Genomic DNA, 25,107 nt, shown 5'->3' on the forward strand with positions numbered 1-25,107 from the left:
AAATAAGAGGAGAGCCCAGAGAGATCACAAGGGCAGAGAAAACAATTAAGACACTTGTCTCACATGGGTCCTTCCACAGGCATGAGGCACCTGGCTATCATTTGTGCCTTTACACTGATTTCCTTCATCAGGCATGCGGACTCAGCCCAGCACCAAGGGAACGCTAGATGCACAAGAGGTGTGAGAATGACGGTTTTACAGCTACCAGATTAGAAATGCAAATTACCCAAGAGGTAGGGCAAGTTCCTTGAAAAAGAAAAATTTCCATGTCCATATATCACTGAGGAACCCATTTGAGACTTTCACCAGGAGCAAAAGCTACGTCTCGTTTTCGCTTTTCTTGGGGAAGTGCAAGAGAAGGGAGGGGCACACGAGCAGATGCGGGTCACTGTGACATAGCAGCTTGCATGAATTTTCTTCTCTTCTCACCCAGTTTTGGTTAAGTTTTGTAGTGTTTCATTTAAGTGGCATCTACAGAATTCTTTGCCTGAAGACTGCACTCTGGCTGATTAGAAAGTGCCTGGGATGCGTCAGAGTCATTAGTGCAAAATGAAATATTTCACAGGCATGCCAGGCAACCAGACAACCCTTCCTGCAATGGCTGCCAGTACTCCAGCCTTGTCACTTCCCTGCTTGCAAATTCACAACATTCAGTGAAATACTTCTACTGTAAACATTAAACATCAACAACCCTGGCACTACCGCCCAGGCTTTATAGAAAAAAAACCAAACCATTTGAACAGGAAATCAGCCCCAGGGTCAGAAACAGGTCTAGAGAATTCTCAGACCTGCATGACTGTCTGCTTCCTGTCCTGCACAATGGGTGCATTGCAAGGGAACTGCTTCCAGTAATAGGAACAAAAGTAACTTTCAAGGTTGCACAGTGAACAATTACTTTGCCAGTTGTGCTTTGATGCCAAGTGGTCCAGTTTGCCAGACTTAGTTCTTTTTCATTTTAGAAGCTTAAGGAATGGAAATAAGCTGCTTTGTATACTTTCCAGGGAGAGGATTTATTGGATGATTGCTATACTTGACAAAGCCCAGGACTACCCACTCCAGTATTTGACAGCAGCCGTTGCCAAAGGATGGTACCAGACATCCAATAACTGAGTACAGCTCTCTTCCCTTCCTGTGTTTTGCACCATGTTCCAAAATAACTACAAGGAAATTTAGATCATACCAGTGTAAAAACTTGCTTGGCTGCCGTGGTGTGAGAGTTCTGAATCTGGCTTGCAAAGAACAAATCAGAGGAGATCTATAATTAGCATGCTCACTTCTATACAACTGGAAATGACTACACTTCATGAGAGAATTTGATACAATAAGCCATCCAGAAGCATTCGATTGCACCTACCTCTTCTATACCTAAATCAAGTGTTACAAGAGTCCATCATTGTTCAGCAAGAGAACTGCAACAGGCAAGTGCAAGCTTCATTCTAGTTTACATTCTGAAGCACGGTATCATTAAAACCTGAAAACAGAATCCCAAGCTGAGGAATGGGGCAGGGGGGTGTGAAGAAAGAGGAGAGTGAGCAATTACATCAGATCAGACAAATTTAGTATTTTGAAGCCACACAATGTTTAGCTTTTCCTTTTATTTGTTTCAAGTTTTGGTGCAGAAAGTATGTGCGGATGCTAATGCAACCTTCCCAGTAAGTGCTCAATCTAGCAACGAACAAAGTTTCGGTGTGTTCAATTTGGTTATAAATGTTTCCTTTAAGCGAAGACCTGTAGTGCCATTGAAACCAAAACTTCGTTACTGTTGGCAAAAAATAAAGCAACTTTTCTTTACAAGCATTTTTCCATTTAAATAATAACCTGAAGCTTTCCCATAATTCCTTTGGTCTCCTCTCACTAAATTCCTTGCTACCTCAAGACAAGCCCACTTTTGGAAGTTCGGCTGAATCGCAGTGAAGCTGCTAAAATTAACAGAGAAGAATTGCTGTGGAAGAGTTTCCCCCCTAGTTTCTTGGGAGTTTAAGACTGAAAGACATTACTGATGCCTCAAACAGAGGCTCCAAATTGTCTCTACAAGAACAAGAGAAAACAAAATCCAATTACAAGTTCCACTGAAGGTGCCTGGCAAAAAATTATCTCCATAAAATGATGTTTTGCTTCCAGTATTTTTGTATGCATTGTGTCGAGTTTATTCCCCTCATAAGGAAACAAAAGTATCAGTGTAAAAGCACAGCTGAGCTTTTAAGGTAGCACCAGGACACCTACACCCAAGTTGTCGTCTTGTTGCTGCTAGGCCTCTTTTTGATTCACATTCACAGAATCACTTCTTGTGCAAAACAAGCAGTCTAAGGAGAAAGAATGCCCTCCAAGTTCTAATAAAAACTGTAGAAAAGAATCCAAGATAGCCAACACTTTCCTCCTCCTCAAAATTTATCTGCAGAGAGAGGGGGGCATCTGTGCGTAGACAGGATAGGCAAGCCTGACATTTAGAGAATCATTGTGTTGAACAAGGGATGTCTGCTGGTAATGAAGAACCAAATCCTTAAGTGTGCTGTACAGGTTATATGGTTCTGCAAACCCGTAACCTCTTGGAGTGCTGTAGATCACACAGTGTTTCACTTCTCCATCAGCTCTGCAAGGAGAGGAAACATGAGAGTTTAACATCGAAAGACAAACCCAAAGTGACAGCCTATTAACAATTAACTAATGCAACAACCCTGCCAGTCACTAAATTACATAATGGAGAGCCCAGTAGATGCAAGAAGAGGAGATTAATACAGTCTGTGAAGAAACAGTGCTTCAGGGCATGCGATTAAACACTCTTGCATAATAATCCACATAAGAGGCCTCTTCTGTCCCAACAGTACAATTCCCTACTGCATTGTTCTCCAAATGCTTCTTGGAAAAAGTCAAGAGCTTAACCAAGAAGATAAGCACCTGAAGTCAGGAACGACTTTGTGCTCAACTTATCAGGAAACCTTTCCACTAAGCGAAAAAGCTAAACCCCACAAATTCTTGGGACCTACAGAGTATTTCATGCAATGCAGCACTAAACTTCAGTGTGCATTTTCAAATGTTAAGCAGGGCATGGGTTCAAGTTGGTTGATTATCTGAAGTCATAGCAACTTAGTCCCTAATTTGGCAAAGCAGCTACTGCAACACAGTACTTCCAAAGCTGCTAGAAACACTCCTCTGCCAGAAAGATCGAGTATTATGTAATCCCTGTACTGGAGCCTATTACCATCTCAGTCACATGTTGGAACGGGTTACATTATGCCATCCCTTTGCTAGCTTGTAGTATGATACCAACCAGGCAAAATTATCTGATGAACCCATTCAGTGACTGTGACAAACTATCTTGAACACAGCAGACACTACAATCTTCAGTTACCTTGAGGTGATAGACCTTCACATATTCATTTCTCAAACTTGCTTTCAGAAGCAACTAACCTCATGGGAAACAAATCAGCGAAAGCCATTTCACACTCCAGAACAGGCTTGAAGGATTTTTAGATACTGGAATCAGAGTATTTCTGACCTCCATCACACCAGCATAAAATGAAGTGAAACACAAGAAATCAATGCAAGGCTGTGTGAATGTCATGAAACTACTGCTCACAAGTAGTGCTCTCCTCAAGCACCATTGTTACCTTAAACGTACAACAGAAAGCATCTAGAGCTGGGCATGTCCGAAAATGAGAACAGTAGATGTTGGAGCTTTACACACCTGTTTTTCTTCTTCCCATGTGTTCCTTGTCAGGGAAGAATATGGGAGAATTTGGCCTTAATTTACTTATGACTGTAGAGCTTCAAGTTGGGATACTTCAGAATTTTGTACTAGCTACTGTCGTGACTGAAGAGACTGCTAGGACTACAGTTATCGCACATTCAAAGCACATTTTTGCAACAAAGCTTTTACCATGCTAGCCTTCCTGCAAACATGCAACACATTCCAATAGGTAGGCCTAGGCTAGGCCTGGCTTTATTTTGGAGAACAAAAGAGCTGTGGTAGAGATTTATGAACTGAGTAGTTAGAACAAAAAGGAAAACACTTACACCACAGAACAAGCATAACATCCTTTCTTGCTACTCTCACGAATTAAAAATGCTCCATCAGGTTTCCCACAGAGCAAATCTTCTGCTTGGATACGGTTGAGATCACCAACAAACCAAGTTTTCTCATCATGATGTGGCAGGTTTTCATCTTCTTCATTCACAAAGTATGTGCTGAAAGAGAGGATAAATTTGTTAACTTAACCAGTGGTCAGTAAAGGAATTAATAAGCAGCGTGATTTATTTTTGCAGAAATCATTCAAAGAAATACCTGAACACCCCCAAATTCGGAGGTCAGGCTTCTAAAGGACATCTACTAAAGGCTTCAACATAGGATTAAACAAAGTTGGAACAATCAAGTTCTAAATGTTTCATCAGAGCTGCTGCCTCACACGACCAAGTTCCCCTACACAATTTCTCCTGTCCTTCCTTCTTCTACAGTCCTTTACTGAGAAACTGGTGTTTTGTATTACCAAACCCCACAAGAGAAAACACTTATTAATGGAACACTTAGTAAAATCACATGTATAGTGACACTTACTCATCAATATTTTCATTTTTGATCCCCAGCCAGTCGTTTATTCGCTTCTGTCTCACCCCTTTGTGATTGAGCCATCTGCCAGAAGAAGAGAGCATTAATGTGTTACTTCAGGGTACATGTACGGGTTTTCTTACTGAGCAAGCTGAAGCTCAGACACAAGGCCTCACAAAGAAACAGTCTGGAGCTCAGTTTGTTCTCCAGCACCAAAAGCCATAGAAAGACCGTAGACTCTGCAAGAGCACTTCCTGGCATTATCTTCCAAGATGCCTCCTTTACTGGATACAGCAAAAAGGAGCCATGAAGCAACTTCTTAAATGGAGAAAGAGGAGGGTTGAGCTGAGGAAGATGTACTGCCTCTGCACAGTGCAGTCCAGAAAGGAAGCGGAATACAAATTGTGACAGCTGCCCGTTTCTCTTGTGAAAACAAAATGGGCATTGCCACTGGCTTCTTCTCACCTCCTAACATCACCTTCTAAGACTGTGTGTCTTCTGCCAGAATCCTAGAGCACTGAGTCCAGCCCAAGGACATTAGGAGCTGGATAACAGGGGTGTCAGTGAAATCAAGGGTGGGTACAAGCAACATCTGCCACACCTAGCACACAAAGTACTAACCTCTGTTGCATTAGCAGGCACAGGTTTTTTTTAGAACTCATCCATCTGAAGTGTTTTATTTACAGGAGTTGCAGAATGTGCACCTAGTTGTGACAGGCTCTTTAAACCTTTAAGTAATGAAGTCATGAAAAGGCCAACCAATTACTCGGACATCCCATGCCAGAACATAGTACCTTAGCACTCACAGAACTTTGGTTATGAAAAGAAAATTAAATTCCCATTATCCTGATGGAAACAGTCATTAATCAGGTTCATCAGAGCCATTATTCTGAGGTACAGGTCAGGTGTACTTACACAAGATACTGATCTCTGATTTTGCGGAGCTGAATTAGGTCAGGCTTGATACTATTCATTTTCTTATCAGTCTCCCTGTTGTCCAGAGCTTGTTTCTTCAAATCTTGTTCCAGGCGCATTTTACTATCATGGATCTCACCCAGGCGTGATTTTAATTTCTCATAGTTCATCATTATCCTGCAAACAAGTATAATATTTGTGAGGTAAAGTCAAACCAGTCTAGAAGGACCGAACTTTACTGGTAGCACTTATATAAGACCATCACAAGAACCACTATAACAGCAGCTCCTCCCTTTGACCGCTTCATCTTAAGATGAGCATTACTGTAAGAGCACGAGAAAAGACCCCTTGCCAGGAGGCCTACCACCCTTTTGCATAGTTTCAACCTTCAGTTTACCTTGATATATTTCCTTCTGAGAGAGATACAGGAACAAATTATCTCTAGAAGGGTAAGCTAGAACAGATGCCTCCTTCATTGTCAGATTCACTTTTTGGTATACCAATTATGCAATCCCACCATAGGCATCAGTACTAGTAAGATTTCAAAACAGACTTCAACTACTGATCAAGAGCTACTGACCAGGAAGTAACATTGCCTGTCTCTTCATTCAAGATTAGTTTGCAGGTTTGGTACAATTCAGGAAAATCACGTATTTCCCCTGTTAATTGATCTTTAGTCAGAATGAAACACCACAATCACATAATAAGATTGTTGTAGGTAACTGTTTTCAGTCTAAAAAATCTCCTTAAGGTTACCTTACTGTGATTCATAAAGCACTGTGTCAAGTTAGGCATTATACCTGGCATTTCTTCAAAGGTCCAGATACAGCTTTTTCTGCTAGTATCTTCACAGAAGGGCAATTTCAAGTGAGGCCCTTACTGAATCTGTTAGATGACCGCTATCCACTACAAAGCAATTAAATACTGATCTTGTTTGAAAGTGACTAAAACTGACTATGGACTATGATATTACCAGATCTATGTACATTTCACAGTTTACAAGTAAAGATTTTTCTAAATTATATTCTGAGCAAATCCAAATAGAAGTGGGACAAGCAAATGAAATTATTATTTCCTGGTCCTCATCACAGTATCTTGATTTACTGAAGTTCAGAGAATAAACCCACCTCTTCTATCTACAATGCAATGCCTTGACAGAAGAGGGCTCTACTGAAGGTTCAGACACCTGGGGTAATGTCTTGGAGAAAACACTGAGTTTACAAAATATTTTATATGATGCAATATTATGTAAAAGAATTTCATGGGATTGTCAATGTGGACACTAGTTCTTCCTTGTAAGCAAACACAATTTGAGAGCCTACCGTTCAATTTCTTTGTCATTCCCCTCCCTGCGGAATCGCTCAATGTATTCTTTGCTGTATCGCTCTTGTGAGTGGCACTGTTCCTCAAATATCTTAATAGTTTCATTAAATGCTTCAATTGCGGTCCTCTTCATCTGAATTTCCTATATGAGGAAAGAGTCCATCACTTGTTCATGATCAGATAACAACGCAAGACTTGATTACGTTCCCCAAATTGACAAAGATGAACTTTTCTATCCCCACAAGTCAAAATGTGATTCATCAGTTTTAAATTTAGTCAAATTTTCCCAAAGTAGAGTCAGGGAAGTACAGGGAAGACTTACTCCCCATAAGTCTACCCTCCTCATATGATGATGCTCTCTATTAGGCTGCAAACCCCTCAAATATTTCAGTCATATTTTCCATCTTAGTTTGCAGGAAGACTGCCAGGAAACCTCCTCCCCATATATGAACTACCTCATTTTACAAGAATCAGTCCAAATACTGTATTCACACTTCCTTAATGCATAATATCTGGTATCTGATTTGATCACAACTTCATAAAAAACCTGGACAAACCCCTCTACAATTCTCACTGCAGCATACAGCAGCTGGAAATACTCAGCAGCCAAGGAAGAAGTCTGCAGTGCAAAGCTTGTAGGTGATGGCCTTCTCCACCGCTCTACCTTATACTAGGAAGCTCAGCTCCTCTTTCGTCCTTGCCCCATACCATACCTCTAGGACTATCAGCAACAAGTCATATTCACTGTTTCCACCAACTTTGAAACCACCTCACTCTGTTCCACAATTTACTAAGTTTTTTCCTTGTATTTTCTGACCTTGGACTGCCTTTATTAGCCCTAACAGGTTAAAATAATTTTCTTTACTTTCTAAACAAGAAACAGACTCTACAGATAGCTGAAGTAGAACCAACCTGTGACGTTCTGGTATATTCTTCATACAATTTGTCGTATTCTTTACTCTTTTCCTGATACTGAGCATGGTATTCTTGAAGCTTTTTACCTACTGCATCTATGTTATCTTCTTTCACCAACTGATCCTGCACATACAAAAAGCTATTAAGTCTTCAAGCAAAGCAGCTTTTCCTTAAGAGTATTCGTTTGTCCACTTATGCTCACTTGCATTTTACAGCTATTAGCACCATTTTTATAATCAGGTTTCTACAGAACACAAACACTGTATCTAAATTCCCCTTCCTCCATGCAAGAAGTTCCACAGTTTACAGACAGCAGGAACCAGAACTATGGGACACCAAGAACTACGCCAAAATACTAAGCTTCCAAAAACACACTACAGCTTAAGTCTAGGATTGCTATTCCCTATTGGGGAAAGGAGGAAGTGAATTGTTTGGAATAAAGTTAAAAATTAGAGCTCCCCCCCTGGAAAAAAAAAAAAAAAAGGCACTGCAGGACAATGTCTTGGGCTACTGAATAAAACTTTATGAAAATATTCTTGGAAAATGTAGATGGCTATGCACAGAGTGATCAGCTCCAAGGCTCATCTGTACTTCAAGGACAACACTGTCTAGAATAGTGCCTGTGGGTCCACAAGGGTCAAAGGGGGGGGGGGGGGAAGGTTTCTCAGAGATGTTCAAGTCTGCTGCATGTCAGGGTTTCACTTCTCTATTGGACTGCTCAGATAGAGACTGGAAACTTGATAAAATGAAGAAGGTTAAATGGCTAGACAATTTGGAAGACCTATTATTATGAGCAAAGTGAGGTAAAATGTGAAAACTCACCTTTTTTTTCAGTTTTCAAAAAAAATCAGGCTTCACAAATAAAAAAATTATATATGCATTTGCATTTTTTTTCTTGTCTGCACTAATAGCTATTGGTGTCCAACGAAGAACTTACCTGCTGGTATCGGGACACCGGATACATCAACTTCACATCAAGCTTTGGGTTATACTGAGCAAGAGACTCATTGCGGTAGTGGTTAATCAGTTCCACAACTGAATTAAATGTCAGTGGATCAGAAAAGCCATATTTTCCATCCCGATGATAGATCTTTATCAGTTTATTGTTGCCACCCTTCCTGTAAAGCAGTACAGTCATTTAGAAGTTTTATTGTGTACCTCCTACCCTCTTCAACACTTGGGCTGCTAACAAAGAGACCAGTTGAAATTCCTGGGCAAGTGGCTTTGACATCATACACCTTCTTAGTGATTCTTTACATACTAGCAGATATTAGGTAGTTTAAGAGTCAATGCACACAGAATTATCATCAGATATTATTTGAACAGGAGCAAAACCCAAAGTAAATCTCTTCCTGTGCGCTCATTCTGGAGCCAGCTCGTGGTATTTAAGACCTAGCTTTGCCAGAAGTTTCGCAAGGGAAAAGGAGGATGCCGAAGGCTGAATAAGAGAGCCATATGAAAACCCAAACCCACAATTTCCTGCAATTTGGGGTCACTAATAGTATACAACTGAGTATACATTTATACAGTGATTAACAAGTCTTTTGAGTTATGTATGCTAATACAGGATATAGGAATCTAAACAAAATCCTTTGAGGATTACAAGATGGTTGTAAGTTTCGGACTTTACATTATCCAGATTCATACATTCTAGTGGTTTCCACTAATCTAGTACTTATTTCTTCCTTTTTATCACCAGCAGACTGTTTAGACAATATCCTGTCCTTCCTGCACTCTCAATTTTGGTTCCTAAAGACATCTGCATTCAGCAAAATAACCAAGTCATGCCAAACCTTAGTGCACAAGCTGTGAACTTCAAGGCAGAAGTCAAAGTAGAATTGAAACTACATCTCTGGGGCCAAACCTGCCATTAAGACAATGGAATTTCACGGCAAGATCAAATATCTACCATATCATAGTAACTTCCAAAGGTGTACGACAGACACAGTGGCTTATGTGGCTCACCCACTGGCCTCTAACAACAATCTTGGGAGCCTGGCAGAGGCAAGCAGCTGGACAGGCTGGGCAAGGCACCAGCAGCTAGTCACATGAGGTCTGCTGCCTAACTGCAGTAGACAGGGCTGGGGCAGCTCTGGGAAGTCTGTCACTTGCAGACAACTTTAACGAAGAAAGGAACATAGCTCCAATTCAATATTTTCTAAACTTTAGATCAGAAAGCACAAGATACTCTTTTCACAAAGACATCGTGTTTGATTCTCCAGAGCTGCATCCTGACCAGATATTCAGGATTATCAAAGCCCTGGTTTATAAATACCTTTTACTTTATCAGATCTGAAACTATAAAGCACTACTGAGTGACTCCTCCCCAAGTCCCATCTAATCTACACAGAGAGCCTTACAGTACCGTTTAGTGAGGGCCAGGATTCAATGCAGAGGACAGAACCGACTATCGGACCTGGCTATTTATTTTCTCATTCTGTGACCTGCAGTACCTTTTGGAACATCTCTCAACTTGAGCCACGTCAGCTTTACACAGCCACTGCTGTTACTGGTATAGCAACTAGCTACTCAGGGTTTTACTAGGTGGACTACAGCTTTTCAATACTTACCGTAATGTCAGAGTGTAGTCTCCCTGCATCTTGGTTGATGCATCACGCACCAGGAATGTTCCATCTGGCATGTCTCGTAATTTGTCATTTACTTCTTCCCTGGAGAATGAAAAGGAAGGCAAAGTTAGAAGCATTAAGGACATGATCATCTTTGCAACAGGTACCAATACTGGAGCCAGTAACACATGCATAAGGAGTTCAATCTTCAAAATATCAGGCACTCTTCCTTCGCACTCAGGCTCTCCAGTCTTTCAGGCCACCTAAAAAGAAGCCTGAACTTCTGTAGCTATACTAAAAAAATCGCAGCTGCAGTCAACTGCCACTTCGGAAGAAGTCTCTGTTTAAGCAACAGTAGCAGCTGTGTCTCAGAGTTCACAACCTTTCCCTATAATCTGCTCAGGTTTTAAAGTCCACACTGGAAACAGGTGCCCTTTGAGAAGCCAGTCCTGACCTCTTAAGAAATGGTCTCTATCACCATAGCTCAAAAGTATCCAGAGTTTAGCACAGTTTTAGTCTCAAGAGACTCATTATTGGCTTAACTCTGATCTTATTTACAGCAGTTTTAAACCACTACAACCTTGCTAGCTTCAGTACACCTTTTCCTTATTTACAATTGAAGCAAAAGCATACTCAGTGCAGAGCTTACGCTAAATCAAGAAATCTTTTAGTGAAAGTGAATACCTGTAAGCATTAAGAAAATTATTTCAGCTGAAGAGTTAAGTGTCTTGCCAGGTCTGACCATTTCACCCAGATCACATCTCACTTTACAACAGCTCCCTCACAGGTTCTTAGAAGCACTAAGCACTTTTTAATACCATCATTTGGAAACTAAAGTTTATCAGGTAGCCTCAACATTACCCATGTGAGGTGGGAAGCCTACTTGAATCTTACAAAGAAAAATCAACAGCAGCTTTTTTGTTCAAATACTAAAGAACAAAAGTATACTTATGAAATAGCCTTAGTTTTGATTTATCTACCTGAAAATCATTCTGTTAGTAAAACTGACTCCTGTTAAGTATCATCATGTGCATATCTGCTTACTCCTCTCAGAACATTTTACAGACTGGACCCAGTCAACTCAAATGGCCTTTCTGAATGGAAAGATATGATCTAGGGGTTTGGGCTTATGCCTGCAAGTTGCACCTTGGAGCCTGTGACAATTTTCAGCACAAGTTCTTGACTGAGGAACATGGCTCCTGCCCTGACAGCCCAATGCAGTGCATACCTGCTGGCTGTCAAATTAGGATCATAAACAATTCCATCTTTACATGCATGTGTGCCACATTTTAATCTAATAAAGCCACTCCAATGTGATTTGTACTGCATTAGCTCCTGCCATCACGTGCACTTTTAATTGAGGAACAAATGCACAGTCAATAAACTGGTACCAATATCGAGCAGTTTTAAACAAATGCTGCCTAGTGGGTTTTGTGATCAGGTTTTGCCACTCTGCTTTGATTTAGAGTTAACAGAAAAATATCACTGCCAAGGCCCTTCAAAAGCAAGATCTATATGGGTTTGCTTTATAAAGATAAGGGTGGTACAATAAAGATATGAAAGCTTTGTTTCCCTTCTCAGAACTTCAATGAACTACTGTAGCAAACATGCTCTGCTTGCCTCTATCTGACAAAGATAGTGTTATGTGCACAAGTTTGAGCAATTCCTGATCGCACTCCTGGCAGGCTAGTGTTTCCCCTTTACAGTTCCAAATTCTAGACTCTTCAGAAGTGCCGTAAGAGGGAAAGAGATGACTGGACACTTCAGTTCTTTTATGTAATTAAGTACATAAAACCTGGCACTTCATTTTCTGAACCTAACCCAAGCCATCTATTTTCTCAAGCTCATAGAAAAGGGTCTCCTTAAGAGGTAAAAACTTATTTGGAATGTGTCTGTATCATCTGCTCAGTATAGCTGGTGATGGTTACCATTTGTAAGAGCTATTTTTATACCACCATGTAATAGAAATTAATACAGATGCAGTTTTAACCAAATGTTAAAGAACCCAAAAATTAGAATGCAACTCCTTTTATTCTGAGCCTCCTACTGAAATTTTGCTGAACTGCATGCATCCCAGTATTGTACACTTACAAAATCTTATTAGCTAACATATTCACAAGCACTTTTCTTTCCAATGAAATAATTTTCTTTTTCTTAAAGGCTTTGTGTATCTGGAAAAATTCAGAAACCCAAAATAACTGTCACCAAGACTGGCAGTATCTGTACCAGAACAGTAACAACTTAAACTCAAGTCCTGAATCCAGTCATATACTTTAATTCAGGTGCTTTGCCAAGTATAGTCCTGAAGCATTTCCCTCCTGTAAAATGCTGCCTGTAATAGGCATGTTTTTTTCCTCTTGAATTCTAACAGGCATATTCTATTTTTAATAACATATATTAACATACTTTAATTAATATAGTTTAGTAATATTGCTTACCGTGAGATGTCCCCCCAGTACCACTCTGCTTCCTGCAGAGAGAAACTGGAATTATCTTTTATTTCATTCGTACTGACTGGAGTCATTGGTTTGGGGGGCTTTGGAGGAAGAGCTGAAAATTAAGAACAGATTAAAGAAAGGTAAACAGGTGAAAATAATCACTAAACTGTTAATGAACTATGACAGTGAAAAATTGAGAGAAAATGTCCATCTTGAACTTGGATTTCAAGCTCTCTCAAAGTAAATGGAATTTGTAATTTTTAAAGAATTTTGAAGTCAGCAGCTGCACTGTGATCCCAGATTTCCTAGTACTCAAATCAAACACATGCTTGAGGGAGGGGAAAGGGCAGGAGTATGAGGAAACATGAGTTTTTGTTGAAATGAAGACTGGCTCAGGCATGACTACAAGGGCAATCACCACCTAAACCTCTGAACAAGTTACAAAGGTGTATTGTGTTTGAAAGCCACAGCTTAGAAAGCACTGTGCACCACTATGGAAAAGCTCCAGTAGCTCAGGCGTCACCAGTCCTTATGCCAACCCATAAGAGCAAATGCATGGACTCTTCTTCAGAAGGAAAAAGGCTGCTAGTGAGAGAAGTGGTATCTGGGCAGCAGCATCATACGCCCAAGGTTCACACTTCAGACTAGATTAGTTGTTTAGGCTCCTGTTAGGAACAGAAGTTGTAACTCTGAATACTACAGGATGTGAGCTGATACAGGAAGGGGAAAGGGGACATTTGGTCATTATTAGAGTGCCTGTGCCACTTTACATTGCTGAAGTGTTCACCAAAGGAAAGGGGATGCTACAAATCCCCAAAAGACAGGCAGAACTGCATATCTGTAGGCCTAGTGCATACCCACCCAGAATTCCCATATTCTGAATTCAAGGCAAACAGGCTTTTACTTCTGTTCTCAAAATAGGTTACACAATGTAATGGCATACAATGCACTGAAGCTCTTTCTATTTGGTCAGTTTTTGCTCAAAACTTTCTGTGATCTTGAATGTAAGCCCTATAACAGGAGTAATCCAGCAGCCATGGGCATTATCATGTATTGGTAGAGACTCGTCCGTCAGCAGAAATGCATTAGACCATTTTCTTTGAGAAAGATGTCTTGAGTGCTCTCCCCTGCTTTGCAGAGGCTGAACACTTCATCAAGAACACTCCCACTAAAACTGAGCATTTTTCAGGCATTTCATGAGAATGTTTTACAGGGACAAGTCACATTTGAATTCGGAGTAAGAAAGCAGCTACGCACATTGATTTGCTACTAGCACATTTTGAAGTCAGACCCTGAACATTTGTGTTCCCAGCCCTGTGCCCTAGCCATCAGATTACACAAGCATCAGCGAGCAGGCCTGACACACCAACAACAGCCATCTTTCAGATGCACACAATCCCAGCGTACTAGCAGAAATACAAATAAAGGGAGCAGAAAGAAGATTTTGATCTCTAGCTCCAGTGCGGAATGGCTTAACGCTGAGAGGTGTGCTACTTGGCACCGTCCATCTGCTTACCTCTGAGCCACACCTCCCACATTAAAAAAGAGAAAACAGTGTTCCAACTGCAGTTCCAAATACCATTTCATGTTGAATATCCGACACAGTAACTTCACTGTTCTCAGACAAACCAGTAGATACTTTAATCGAGCCAATTTAAACTAAATCTGAACCTTGACCCAGACGTTTGCACCCTGGGGTTGCTGACCAAACACCTGATTCAGATAGCAGCATTCATTCTGCGGGACTAAGCATTAAACCGTAGCATACAGGTTCTTTTTATGGGGTGAGCTAGGAACTTTCAGGTGTGCACATATCTTAGTGAGGCAATAACAGGTCTTGTTATAAAAGGAAGGGGAAAACTTTTGGAATCAGTGAAGCAGCTTCCTGGTTAGGAGGCTTCAGTAATTCCTAGATCAACTACTACAGTTGTTTGTATAGCACCTAAGTATTTGTACAAAGCACTATTGACAGTAAGACACAGTTCTAACCCTACTTTGCTTGAAGCTCCCAGTCTCATCCTACTTTTGCGGGGTCAGTGGAGCAGACATCCAGGCTAAGCCTGAAGAGTCAATTGTATTTACTGTGCCCTATGCTGTTCCATCTCCCCCAAAGTTCCTGAATTAGAAAGTGTCTTCAGGTCCTCCCTGCTCCCCCACCTCACATTTGGGCTGTGCTCTGTGCTATGTACCCTAAGCAAGTGACAGAACAGACACAGCAGTTCTAAGACCCCTCAGTGTCTGCACATGACAGTAAATCAGAGCTCATAAAACCTGTAGATGTTCTGATCTACTCCAGAATCTTTTGTAGGTTTTGAGCCATCAAGAAGCACATGGATATTTATGTAAAAACGTACAACAGTGTGGAGAATTCTTAGGAAACTATACCAGCACCAGCAATTATTTCACTGGGTCTGGCAAGTTAAGTCTTCAAAAACTTCAAGGTATTTTGCAGTGTAAAAGCCTGTTTTACACTTGTAATAGGGGCTTACCAGAAGAGGCTTTCAAGTATTCTCTAGAGTACTTGAATACTTCTCTAGCCCTCCTTGTAAGATTAAGTCTTGCTCCTTTATATACTGTGGAATTATTTAGCAGCTTTGTTAGGGCTCACTTGAAAGCACTGGGCACAGAAAAGCAAACTAACAAAGACCAGAAAGGTAAGGAACAGGAGGCTCGCATAAGGACACAGAGCACTAGACATTACACCAAGTGTTCTTACTACAGGTGGGGTTTTTTTTCCTTCTTTCCCTTAATAGGTAGATATCTTCTCACTATCTGGGGGTTGTCTGCAGCACCATTCTGCACCAGAAAATTGGAAGGAAATTCTTCTAGGGAGAAGAATAAAGCTTGGATCAGTTCCTGTAAAACCTGACTCATGGAAGCGAGTTCTTTTCACAATAGACTTTTGAAAAATACCTTTTAATAGCTTGCACATTTTAAAAATACAAAAGTATTTGCAAGGGTGGATCCTGTTTCCAGAAAGCTATGGATCTAATTCTTTACTTTCCTTTGAACTCTGAGTCATAATAGATTTTCCGCTGCATTGGATTCAGAACCAGGCCCTTGCTATTGCTTTACCCAGTAGACTAACATGCCCATCCATTTCAGCATTTCTGGGCTACCCTCTCAGCTGACACAACTGTGGTCTGTACAAATGGGGAACTGAGCAAGAAGGTAGTTTAAACCCCACAGCCCAGAACCTGTGATGACATAAGGGAGCATTTTGTAACAGTATGCTAAGTCTACTGTAAGACAGCAGCATTCACCCTACTGCTGCTCTCATAACGCCGGCCCAATGGGCTGCTAGTAGAGGCATCCTAAAACAATTTTTACGAGTACGTAGACAATACTAACCACCCTGCCTACAGAAATCCTGTGATGTTCCTATGAGAAGTTACAGAGCGCCTTCAAGAATCTACAGATTTTGATTTAAATAAAAAAACCCCATCCAGTTTTATATACCTTACTTGATGAACACTAGAGAACTAAAATGCTCCAGTAAAGTAAAATAAGGCTGGCTTGAATCAACAGAAATGCTTTCAAGAGCAGACATGTTTTTTTCCATGTCACTGGGTCCAATTCTGATCTAGCCACAGGCACAATCTTACTTTATCTCAAAACAAACTCTGATTAGAGTGAGCGATCCTGATTGTTTCTTGCCTCCTTTTTCCTGGGAGAGAAAGAACATTGATCTCAAGTGATTAACAGCACAATGGATCTATCTGTTCTAATAAAGAATTTGCTGTTAGCACCAGATAGATACACAAGCATCTTTCCCCTACCATGTCTCTAGGACACCTTTATGGCACAGATCTTTCCAAAACCCAAAAGGTAACAGCTCAGCTGGACCCTTCCACTCCCACATGAGTGCATTCCCAAGATCAGGTTCTGCCCTCGCTGACCGCCTGGCACATGGCGATGACAGCAGACTGGCTCTCCCTCACACACTGGTGGGCATCTCTGGTCTGTCTGTCTTTAGCAATTCTAGTCCCCTCTTTCTAGACTCCCCAAGCAGCCTAGTTTGAGCTATATCCTAATGCCAGATCACTGTTGCTTCGAAGGGACGTCAGGCGTGGAAGGCTGCAGTGTGGCTCCAGCAGGTAGCTTCAGCTGAGCTGCTCCGCAGAGCTGCCGCGCAGGTTCTTCGAGAGAAAAGCCTATTGATTAGGCTTTGCCAAGGTAATTTTTCTGATGCTTTCTTGACCGAGTAGAATTGCTTTTTAAAAAGGCTACTCAAGATTTAACTGACTTGATTCCCTGAAATTCAAACCACCTCCAACACCAAGACAGCCAAGAAAGCTGGCGAGTGTTTGAAATTTAGCACTGTTGTATTTTTTTTAAAGTTAAGGTTTTTTGTAGAAAATAGTGGGCTATATTAATCCGGAATTAACTTCAAAGTATGCCATGACTTCCATGAGATATGTGCACTTCTCCCAGTCAGGTTTTGAATCAAACACTTCGGAAGTTTACATGATCTAAGAGCCACTGAGCCCTGTGTGTTAGAGGTACTTCAATGGCACTAATTCAGGAGGAGCAAGAAAAGAAGAATGCCTTGGGTCTTCAAGCACTACATCCCACACCGCATCCAGTCAAGCAGCCCATTTATTCTCTGGCTGCACTATTTGTGTACAAGATAGACCTGCCAGTTAATCAAAACTCTAATTTGCAGTTTTAAGGCAGATGTCACTTAGTCTAAGACCGGCTCCATAACGTATTTCTTCTAGTATGTTCTAAGAGCTGCAGGCCAGATACTTAGAAGCATAGCAGGTTTAAATGCAGCATTAACTCTATCTTACTGTTACAAATACTCGCAACTACCAAGCGCCCTGAGAAAGTCAGTTTTAAGTCACTCAGCACTTCCATGAACTTGTTTACTAGCCTTCTTTCTGATGCTCCCAATCTACTCTCCCTCCACGTTGTGACAAGTAGAAAACAGATCAGAGAATTTCCAAAATAGTTATCCAGCTTCAAAAAGGCTGACATACAGTAGATATCCTACAAACTGTAATACAAAGCTCCAGAAAGTGTCATTACTATGGAAACATGTAAGTAATCCACAGTTAGGTCAGCTAACATTTTAATGACACAGCCCTTAAGGACCAAAGGGTTTTCCCTTTGGAGGTATAGATGAGGATTTGGAATTAAAATGCAAACTAAGTTTTTTAAGTTAAAAAAATCCCCTCCAATTTTTAACTACTGTCTATAGTCCGATTCAATTTCTCAACCACTTCCACAATTTCTTTTATGCTTTCAAGGCAAAGCCTGAAAATCTTCCCCTCTCTCAGTAGTCCTCAGTATTTGTAACTACCGCATAAGATCCCCTCAACACACTTGAGGGAATAAAGCATACGCTGCATTAAGGTCTTTTTTGCGCATGATTTCAGAAAAATTGTCTACTAGGTGTGCAAGCCAGAGCAATAAGGCATCATGCTTTTGCAGAGAGTTTCCAGCTCACAACGAGGAAGGTCATGCGCACCTGCTGACAGCAGATCCTTCCCCGCCTCTGGCAGGTAAGTTATCTTGGCAGCTCCACATCTCAGCTTGTCAGTTCTCTTGCCAAGACCCCTTTTGCAAAGTACTGAGCACCAATGCCCTTCGAAGCTGCCATTCCTCAAAGGGCAGCTAACATGCACTGAGAACTTCTCAAGGGACGGAGAAGGAAGCTACTCGATCACATTATTGCTGGCCACAGAACCTCAGGCATGCTCACATTTTTGCTCTCCTCCCCCAAAGCAGGCGAGATGCCAAGGAGCAAGACATATTCAAAGAACTGAAGTCTTTCAATATCTCATTACAGAAAACAGCAGACAAGTTGGCACAAAGCCAGGAGGGCTTCCAATGAAAACACTCCCATTATAGCTTTGCTTGTGTTTCTATGAACTTTCATAAAAACCAACACCTTTAAGAAATATTTCAGTTTTGATTAATTGGCTTTTCTGATAAAGATCTATTTTGTTTGAAAACTCCCCAGCTATCCAGTCCTCTCCCACACCTCCCAACCACTGTTTTCACCTCCTACAGCCTGCCAGACTTCTGCTGCACTCTTCTTCACGAGCATCCACAGCTACTGCACAGGTTAAAATATTATCTGCTATGGGACACCTGCAAAACAGAGGACAACTGTGGGTGAAGAAGGGGCTGGCTCAAATTCAGAATTCTTTTGGGCACTTCGCGAGCACCCCTCACTACTTGGCAAGGCTTGCTACTTCATGGGCTGAGACAGAAGAAATGGAAAATGCTCACTGTCAGATAAATGACATCTTTGACTTCTGTATGACAAAGTAACACAGATCTTCTCTTCATTGCAGCCTTTACATAAAGTTGCAAAGCCAAAAACCCCTCAACTTCCCAATTATTTTCACCACTCAATGAAAAACAGTTTTCCTTTCAACCCAGACCACTGTGTAACAGCTGCAAAGCTACAGCAGTGTCAGAGGTTCCATGACCAACAGGACTGAGATTGCTGTCCCAAAGTTAACACAAGAAGGATAAAAAGGACAAGCTCTCCCTCTTTTACCTACCAAGCATAATTAGCACACTATTAATAAGCTGGATACCAAAACAATGATAATGTTTTAGACTTTTGCCATGTTTCATCAAAGAATGTCACTGCCCGGCATCATATGCTAGGATCACTTCAGGAAGGAACAGCTTTATCTCCTAGACAGTAGACCTAGAATTTTACCAACTGTCTGGATGAAAGTCCACAGCAGGCATTTTATTGTCCATGAAAATCTGAAATATTTGATAAGAACAATTGTACTTCATCGTATGCAACGGCAGGTCTAGAAGACTATACAATAAAAGTAAACATAAAACACAAGTAGATTCTCCTTTTCACTTATTAACTAAAGCAGTTTCTCATCTGCCTTTACAGAAGAAATACTATAACATGTTTTCTACCCCACCACAGGTAGTGTCTTCAAACAGATATTAAAAAAATACTCTTTGGTCAATACATGGAGATAATTTTTTGGCTATGAGTAAGGAAACATAAAATTTAGCATAAGCACAGGGCTATAGTGACCAAGAACGAAGAACTAGCTTTTCATTGTGGAAGACCGAGAATGAAGCCAGGCCCAAGCAGTGACACACTATGGCTAGGAGGCCTACAAAAGCCAATAGAAAAAGCCATTTTAAATAAAAACAGCCCAGGGCTGTTTTCTCCAGATATTTCAAAGACTAACCATCCTCCAAACATCAGGTACAAACCTCATGGAGCAAATCCACAGAAATAATTGGCACCACTAAGTTTGCAGCACAAGAGCCTACTTAAGAATAACAGTAATACAGCTGTAAATAACATGTCACTCTTGCTCCTCTACGCAGCATTTTATTTTAGCATACAACTAGCTCAGATCTTTCAGAGCAGTATGTAAAATTGTTCCTCATACAGTACCTGTCCTTGTGCTACATCAAACTATTTTCTAGTTACCAAAGTAGAAATATTTCAACACCACCTAAATTGCTAACAGAGAGCCATCTAAGTCAAGATCAAAAGGTGCATTTCAAATCAACACTCCAGAAGAAATGTGAGGGTAGAAAAGTATTCAGAGGAACCCTGTTGTATGTTGTATCATGAATCATCTTTTCTAAGAACCTTTATCTTGAAGGAAGTTCCACTGAGGCAGAAGTCCCAACCCATGCAGTTCTACACAGTGCCCTGAGCAGAACCTGACCAGAGAGTCAGAAGAGGCATGAAGTTGTCTAGCCAGGGTCAGACTGCATGGCTATTGCTCATGCTGAGATCTCAAGGTGCAACAAAAGAAATAGATTCAATCTCCTCACTCAAATACACTGATCTTCAAAGTATTTTAATGAAATCCATTTCACAGCAGCGGTTTGACTTCTTTCACTCACCCAAAACCGACCAGTGAGACTGTACTGTACCCTTTGAAAGGGAAAGGATCTTAAACATTCATCCTATCTATTCAAGCTTCCTTGTATCCTTCAAGACACTACTTTTGGAGACAGGAGATGAATCAGAGTAAAGATTCCACAAAAGCCAAAGACTTCTAATTTGACAGCTGGGAGCAGTTCCTCAGAGGGCCAACACTCTAGATTCCTATAACATCCCCAAGATGACTATACAGGGCAGTGCAGCGCAGCATGAGTACTGCCAGCCTGGGAAATTTAATTGCAATGTATAAATTGTCTGTTGTAACAGACACCAGAACTTACAGACACCAGAACTTACAGACACCAGAACTTACAGACACCAGAACTTACAGACACCAGAACTTACAGACACCAGAACTTACAGACACCAGAACTTACAGACACCAGAACTTACAGACACCAGAACTTACAGACACCAGAACTTACAGACACCAGAACTTACAGACACAGCATGGCAATGAACTTCTCATCCATCTCACCTCTAAAACATTTTCCTGGGGCAGGTGTTGGAGTGTCAGCCCTACTGCCCACAAAGAAAAACATACCTGAACAGTGGGCTGTGTTCCCTCATTACAGCAATTTTCTCAGCTCCACTGCAGCAGCTCTGGTTTCAGGGTTTTTTGAGGGGAGGTATGCAAGGAAGGAAAGAATGCCTCCAAAAGCAAAGATGACTAGGTGTAGCATCAGAGGCTGAAACTTAGTTTAAGGTAAAAACACTGAAAAAAGTGGCCCCTTGTTTGGTGGTTTTGGTTGGTGGGTTTTTTTTGTTGCTTTGGTTTGGTTTTTTGGTTCACAAGGAAGAGGAAGAAAGTAACATAGAGAGTACGTAGCACCTAATAGAAAGAAATGGGAGGCTGATGTTTGGAAGAAGAAAACTGAGCTAAAAGTACAAGAGTCCCAATGTGACATCAACCCAAAACTGAAGTTATTCTGTAGTGAAAAAACAAACGATGAAGGGGATACAGATTGATTTTTTTTTTTTTTTGTCCAAACCCATCAAATTTTTGTGCTCAGAAGCACGATGTTTTTCAAGCCTTTCCTAAATAACTACGCATCAGCTTCAGGGATATCTGATTTTAGAAGTAACATTCCCAATGTATTATTATTAATATAACATTTTTCCAGTTCACAAAAACTGGTAGAATCTCAGGTAAATGTTGGAAGCAGTCACAGGTTAAAGCAGTTGAAGTATTTCATCTCCTTTTTCAAAGAGCACTGGATGGCAGGTAGTCATCTCAAGCCAGAGAAGAACCTGGATCCTGTTCAGCTGCATGAAAGCTTCAGAGCGCATTGTGCTTCAGTATCAGGATTCACCAGGCAGCTGACTTGTGTCCAGCAGGACAGCTGGCGTCCGTTTTGGAAAGGGCTACAACAGGCACCACTTGCACTTTGCTTCTTTTGAACTGTATGAATTCTTATAAAACTTCCTGAACATAGCCACTTCTCTTCAGAAGAACTGGAGGAACTTAAGGTACTGGAATACATTCACTGAAACACTGCAAAATCTTTGTCTGTTGAGTGGAGGACACAGCAAAGATGAAGGACAATGAAAATCTCTTCTGAAGTAGTAACATCTACTCACATTGTTTGGGGACCCAGCATCAGCTCATATGCTGTAGTTTAGATTATGTGGAGAAGGAATTCTTGCTTACTTAAGCTATTGTGCAGATTTTAACCTGTCAGAAGAAATGAGATAAAAAGCAGAAGGAAAAAAAAAATCTGACTCATTTCCATAGGGGCATTTAGTACACGAGCAAAGACTGTTCTTTAAGCATTACTCAGCAACCTACTTTACAAAAACGAGTTACCAAAAATCAGCTAGAACACACCTATTGCTTTAATGGGGCCAAAGTTTTACAGCAACATGTTTCAACAGTTAACCGTCTTTTTGACAACCATAAAGCCTAAGCTTTAAAACATACAGAATGCTGATAAAAGTATTCTTTATGCTGCTGTTTCTAGTGTTCTCTAGGTCTCTGCCCAAAAAGTGACTCACTAAACAACCAACATGAGATGATGTAAGGCACCCAACTGCTTTTAGTACTGGGCGCAGATGTGTACGACCAGCTATGCCTCTCTTGTTTTCCTAAGCTGTAGAGCAAAGATAAGCACAAATAGCTTCATTCTGGAATAAGATATCATGCAGACAATGGCAAAGACAGAATTCAACTCTGCTGCTTAGGAAAACAATATTCCCCAAAAGATACTCCAAGAAGAGACTTCTCCTCTTGAACAGGTGAGGTAGAAGGAAGCAACATAGCAATTAACTCCTGTCAGGTACAGACATCAAGCAATACGCAAAACTGTTTGGAATAACAATTGCAGAAATAACATTTGCTGCAGGTTTTGCCTTCAAACATGTGGCAAAGAGCTTGGTTTCTTCTCAGAACGGTCTCCCATGTTTTAGTTTGCATAAACCTACAGCTTTACAGAACACAGAATTGAACAACTCCTTTCAGCAAGCTCTCCCTCCCCAACTACATCATCTGAAAGCCTATTGATAAACAAAAATGTCTGCCTTTTTAAGCAGGCTCTCCCATTTCAAGCAAAGCATCATTTCACTTTATATTAATGATGCTATTTTTTGCGTTCATGTATTTAATTGAAAGCTGATGAGTGATATTCTTTAACAGTCAGAGCCATCAAAATGAAAAACAAATGCAAGGAATGCAAAAGCAAGCCTGAAAATGCAACAAGAAATAAAAAAAAAAATGGTTACAGCCGTCATTAAATGAAAGGGCCAGTAGAGAAATGCAGGTGTAGCAACATACAAGCATTTCACATCACTGTTCTCATAGGAGATGAGACCCCCAATTCAAACTATTTTCCAGGAAACACAGACTACAAATGATTGAGCTTTTATTTATTCCCTGCTCTACTCCAAAACAGTCTGCACAAACTTGTCTTCTGTAATAAGGAAACTCTCAACCCCAACATCTGTTTTTTTGGAAACCTGACTTTCAGCAAGGCTTACACTTGCAATGAAGACAGTGGCTGCCACAGTGCTGCTGTCTTGATTACATGCACTAGTAGAACTTTTTTTTTTTTTTTTTAAGATGTGCAAGAGCAGAACTTTTCTTTGATAAGCTTCTAGAGTCAGCTCAGATAAGCTGAAGGACAATACTGACAATGCCATTAAAATTTGCATCTGTTCTCCCCCTGGAAAACTAGTCAGGCATAGACATGCTGTGTTCACCTACATCTGGCTACTGCATACCACAAACCCCATTTGAGAAGCCACATTCACTTTCCACTATAACACTGATAATGATACAGCACAACTGGTATCCGAGCAAACACTGCCCTTGAGATCAGAACCCTATGTTTTTCCAAATTACAATTATAGTATCTCTTCCCTAAAACAAGGGTTGTCAAATTATGTATGAGAAGAAAATAGAAACTATAATGAATAAATACACTTTTCCCTTGAGTACTTGTCTCACTTATACAACAGCAGTGCTACTTTTGCAAAGCAGACTAAACTAAGCAGCCTATAGATTCTTGCAGCCTCCCCCTCCTCATTATTAAAAGATTTTGTAACAGCATTTTCACAGTAGGTCTCAGCACATGAGGCAAGGAAGAGTAATATGCTTGAAAAAGACTGTTGGATCAAGTTATAAACGCAGTCAGTCATATTTGGACTTAACAGGCTTCAAAAAGGTAGCTTTCATATAGCTTTAGGAGAAACACTTATTCTATTATCTGCTCATAAATAGACAGAGCCCATTCTGCATTAGTAACTTGTGGTTTTCTTCATAACCCACACAAATGAAACTAACCTCTAGTTTGCAGCTGAGCCAAATATCTTTGCTGACATCTGTGTCTGAAATCCCAGTGGAACACTCTTACTGATTTTCATCCAACTGTGACAAAATCTATTCAGTGATTACACATTTTATCATCAACACAACTGATAATATATCGCACATCTACAGAGGGAAAGACATTACTTGGTCCTGCTAATTAGAAGTGAAGTAATACATAGGTAGTTATCCTTTAGGTACTCTGATAACTTCTGCAATCAATTCAACATCCTCTGTTCAAAAACTTAACTTATGACAGCAACAACTTTTTGCAGACCTGAAAGATGTCGTTAAGTAAAAACTAAATTCAATCCAGTAGCCTATTTTCTTGTCTTTTCGGACAGCAAGAACAAACATGCAAGTGAACCCCTGACAGCCGGTTTCCTGATGCCAGACCCAGCATATGATGCTGCTATGGCCATAACATTCTAAATTGATCCTGATTAGAAAGTTTAGAAGCTACTATGTTAGCTATACACACCTGATTGTTTCAGCTTTGTCTTTAGACAATGAAAGTTATTTAGTTGCACCTCATATTATTTGCCACATATAGATCCTACCTTATGCCAGCAACACGTGTTATTCTGCCGAAAGCCATACAAGCAGAAGGAAAAAGTGTTCGGTAACGGGAGTCACCCTGCTGGTTGTCACCGCTGTTGCTCCTGTATCAGTTCTATTGCTTTAAGACATGCTTTGCAAGGCTGACG

The 25,107-nt window shown here is 40.7% G+C and overlaps 1 protein-coding gene across 4 annotated transcripts in view; it reads right to left on the bottom strand.

The window, feature by feature from the left end:
• Positions 1 to 2,388: 2,388 nt before the first annotated feature.
• PIK3R3 (phosphoinositide-3-kinase regulatory subunit 3) overlaps positions 2,389 to 25,107 on the bottom strand; it is a 74,510-nt gene continuing 51,791 nt past the window's right edge. For 2 of the 4 annotated variants that reach the window (XM_086462002.1, XM_009960164.2), the window contains 9 exons: positions 12,702 to 12,813; positions 10,267 to 10,365; positions 8,634 to 8,814; positions 7,694 to 7,819; positions 6,781 to 6,923; positions 5,459 to 5,635; positions 4,553 to 4,627; positions 4,015 to 4,185; positions 2,389 to 2,590 (listed from right to left, as the gene is read on the bottom strand). In XM_086462002.1, coding sequence (XP_086318128.1) covers positions 2,389 to 2,590; positions 4,015 to 4,185; positions 4,553 to 4,627; positions 5,459 to 5,635; positions 6,781 to 6,923; positions 7,694 to 7,819; positions 8,634 to 8,814; positions 10,267 to 10,365; positions 12,702 to 12,813 — 1,286 coding nt within the window. The remainder of the gene's footprint in view (positions 2,591 to 4,014; positions 4,186 to 4,552; positions 4,628 to 5,458; positions 5,636 to 6,780; positions 6,924 to 7,693; positions 7,820 to 8,633; positions 8,815 to 10,266; positions 10,366 to 12,701; positions 12,814 to 25,107) is intronic. The other 2 variants (XM_086462004.1, XM_086462003.1) reach the window with 2 other exon arrangements.

Source organism: Leptosomus discolor, chromosome 3 (assembly GCF_034619465.1).
Source record: "Leptosomus discolor isolate bLepDis1 chromosome 3, bLepDis1.hap2, whole genome shotgun sequence".
NCBI classification, from domain to species: Eukaryota; Metazoa; Chordata; class Aves; order Leptosomiformes; family Leptosomidae; genus Leptosomus; species Leptosomus discolor.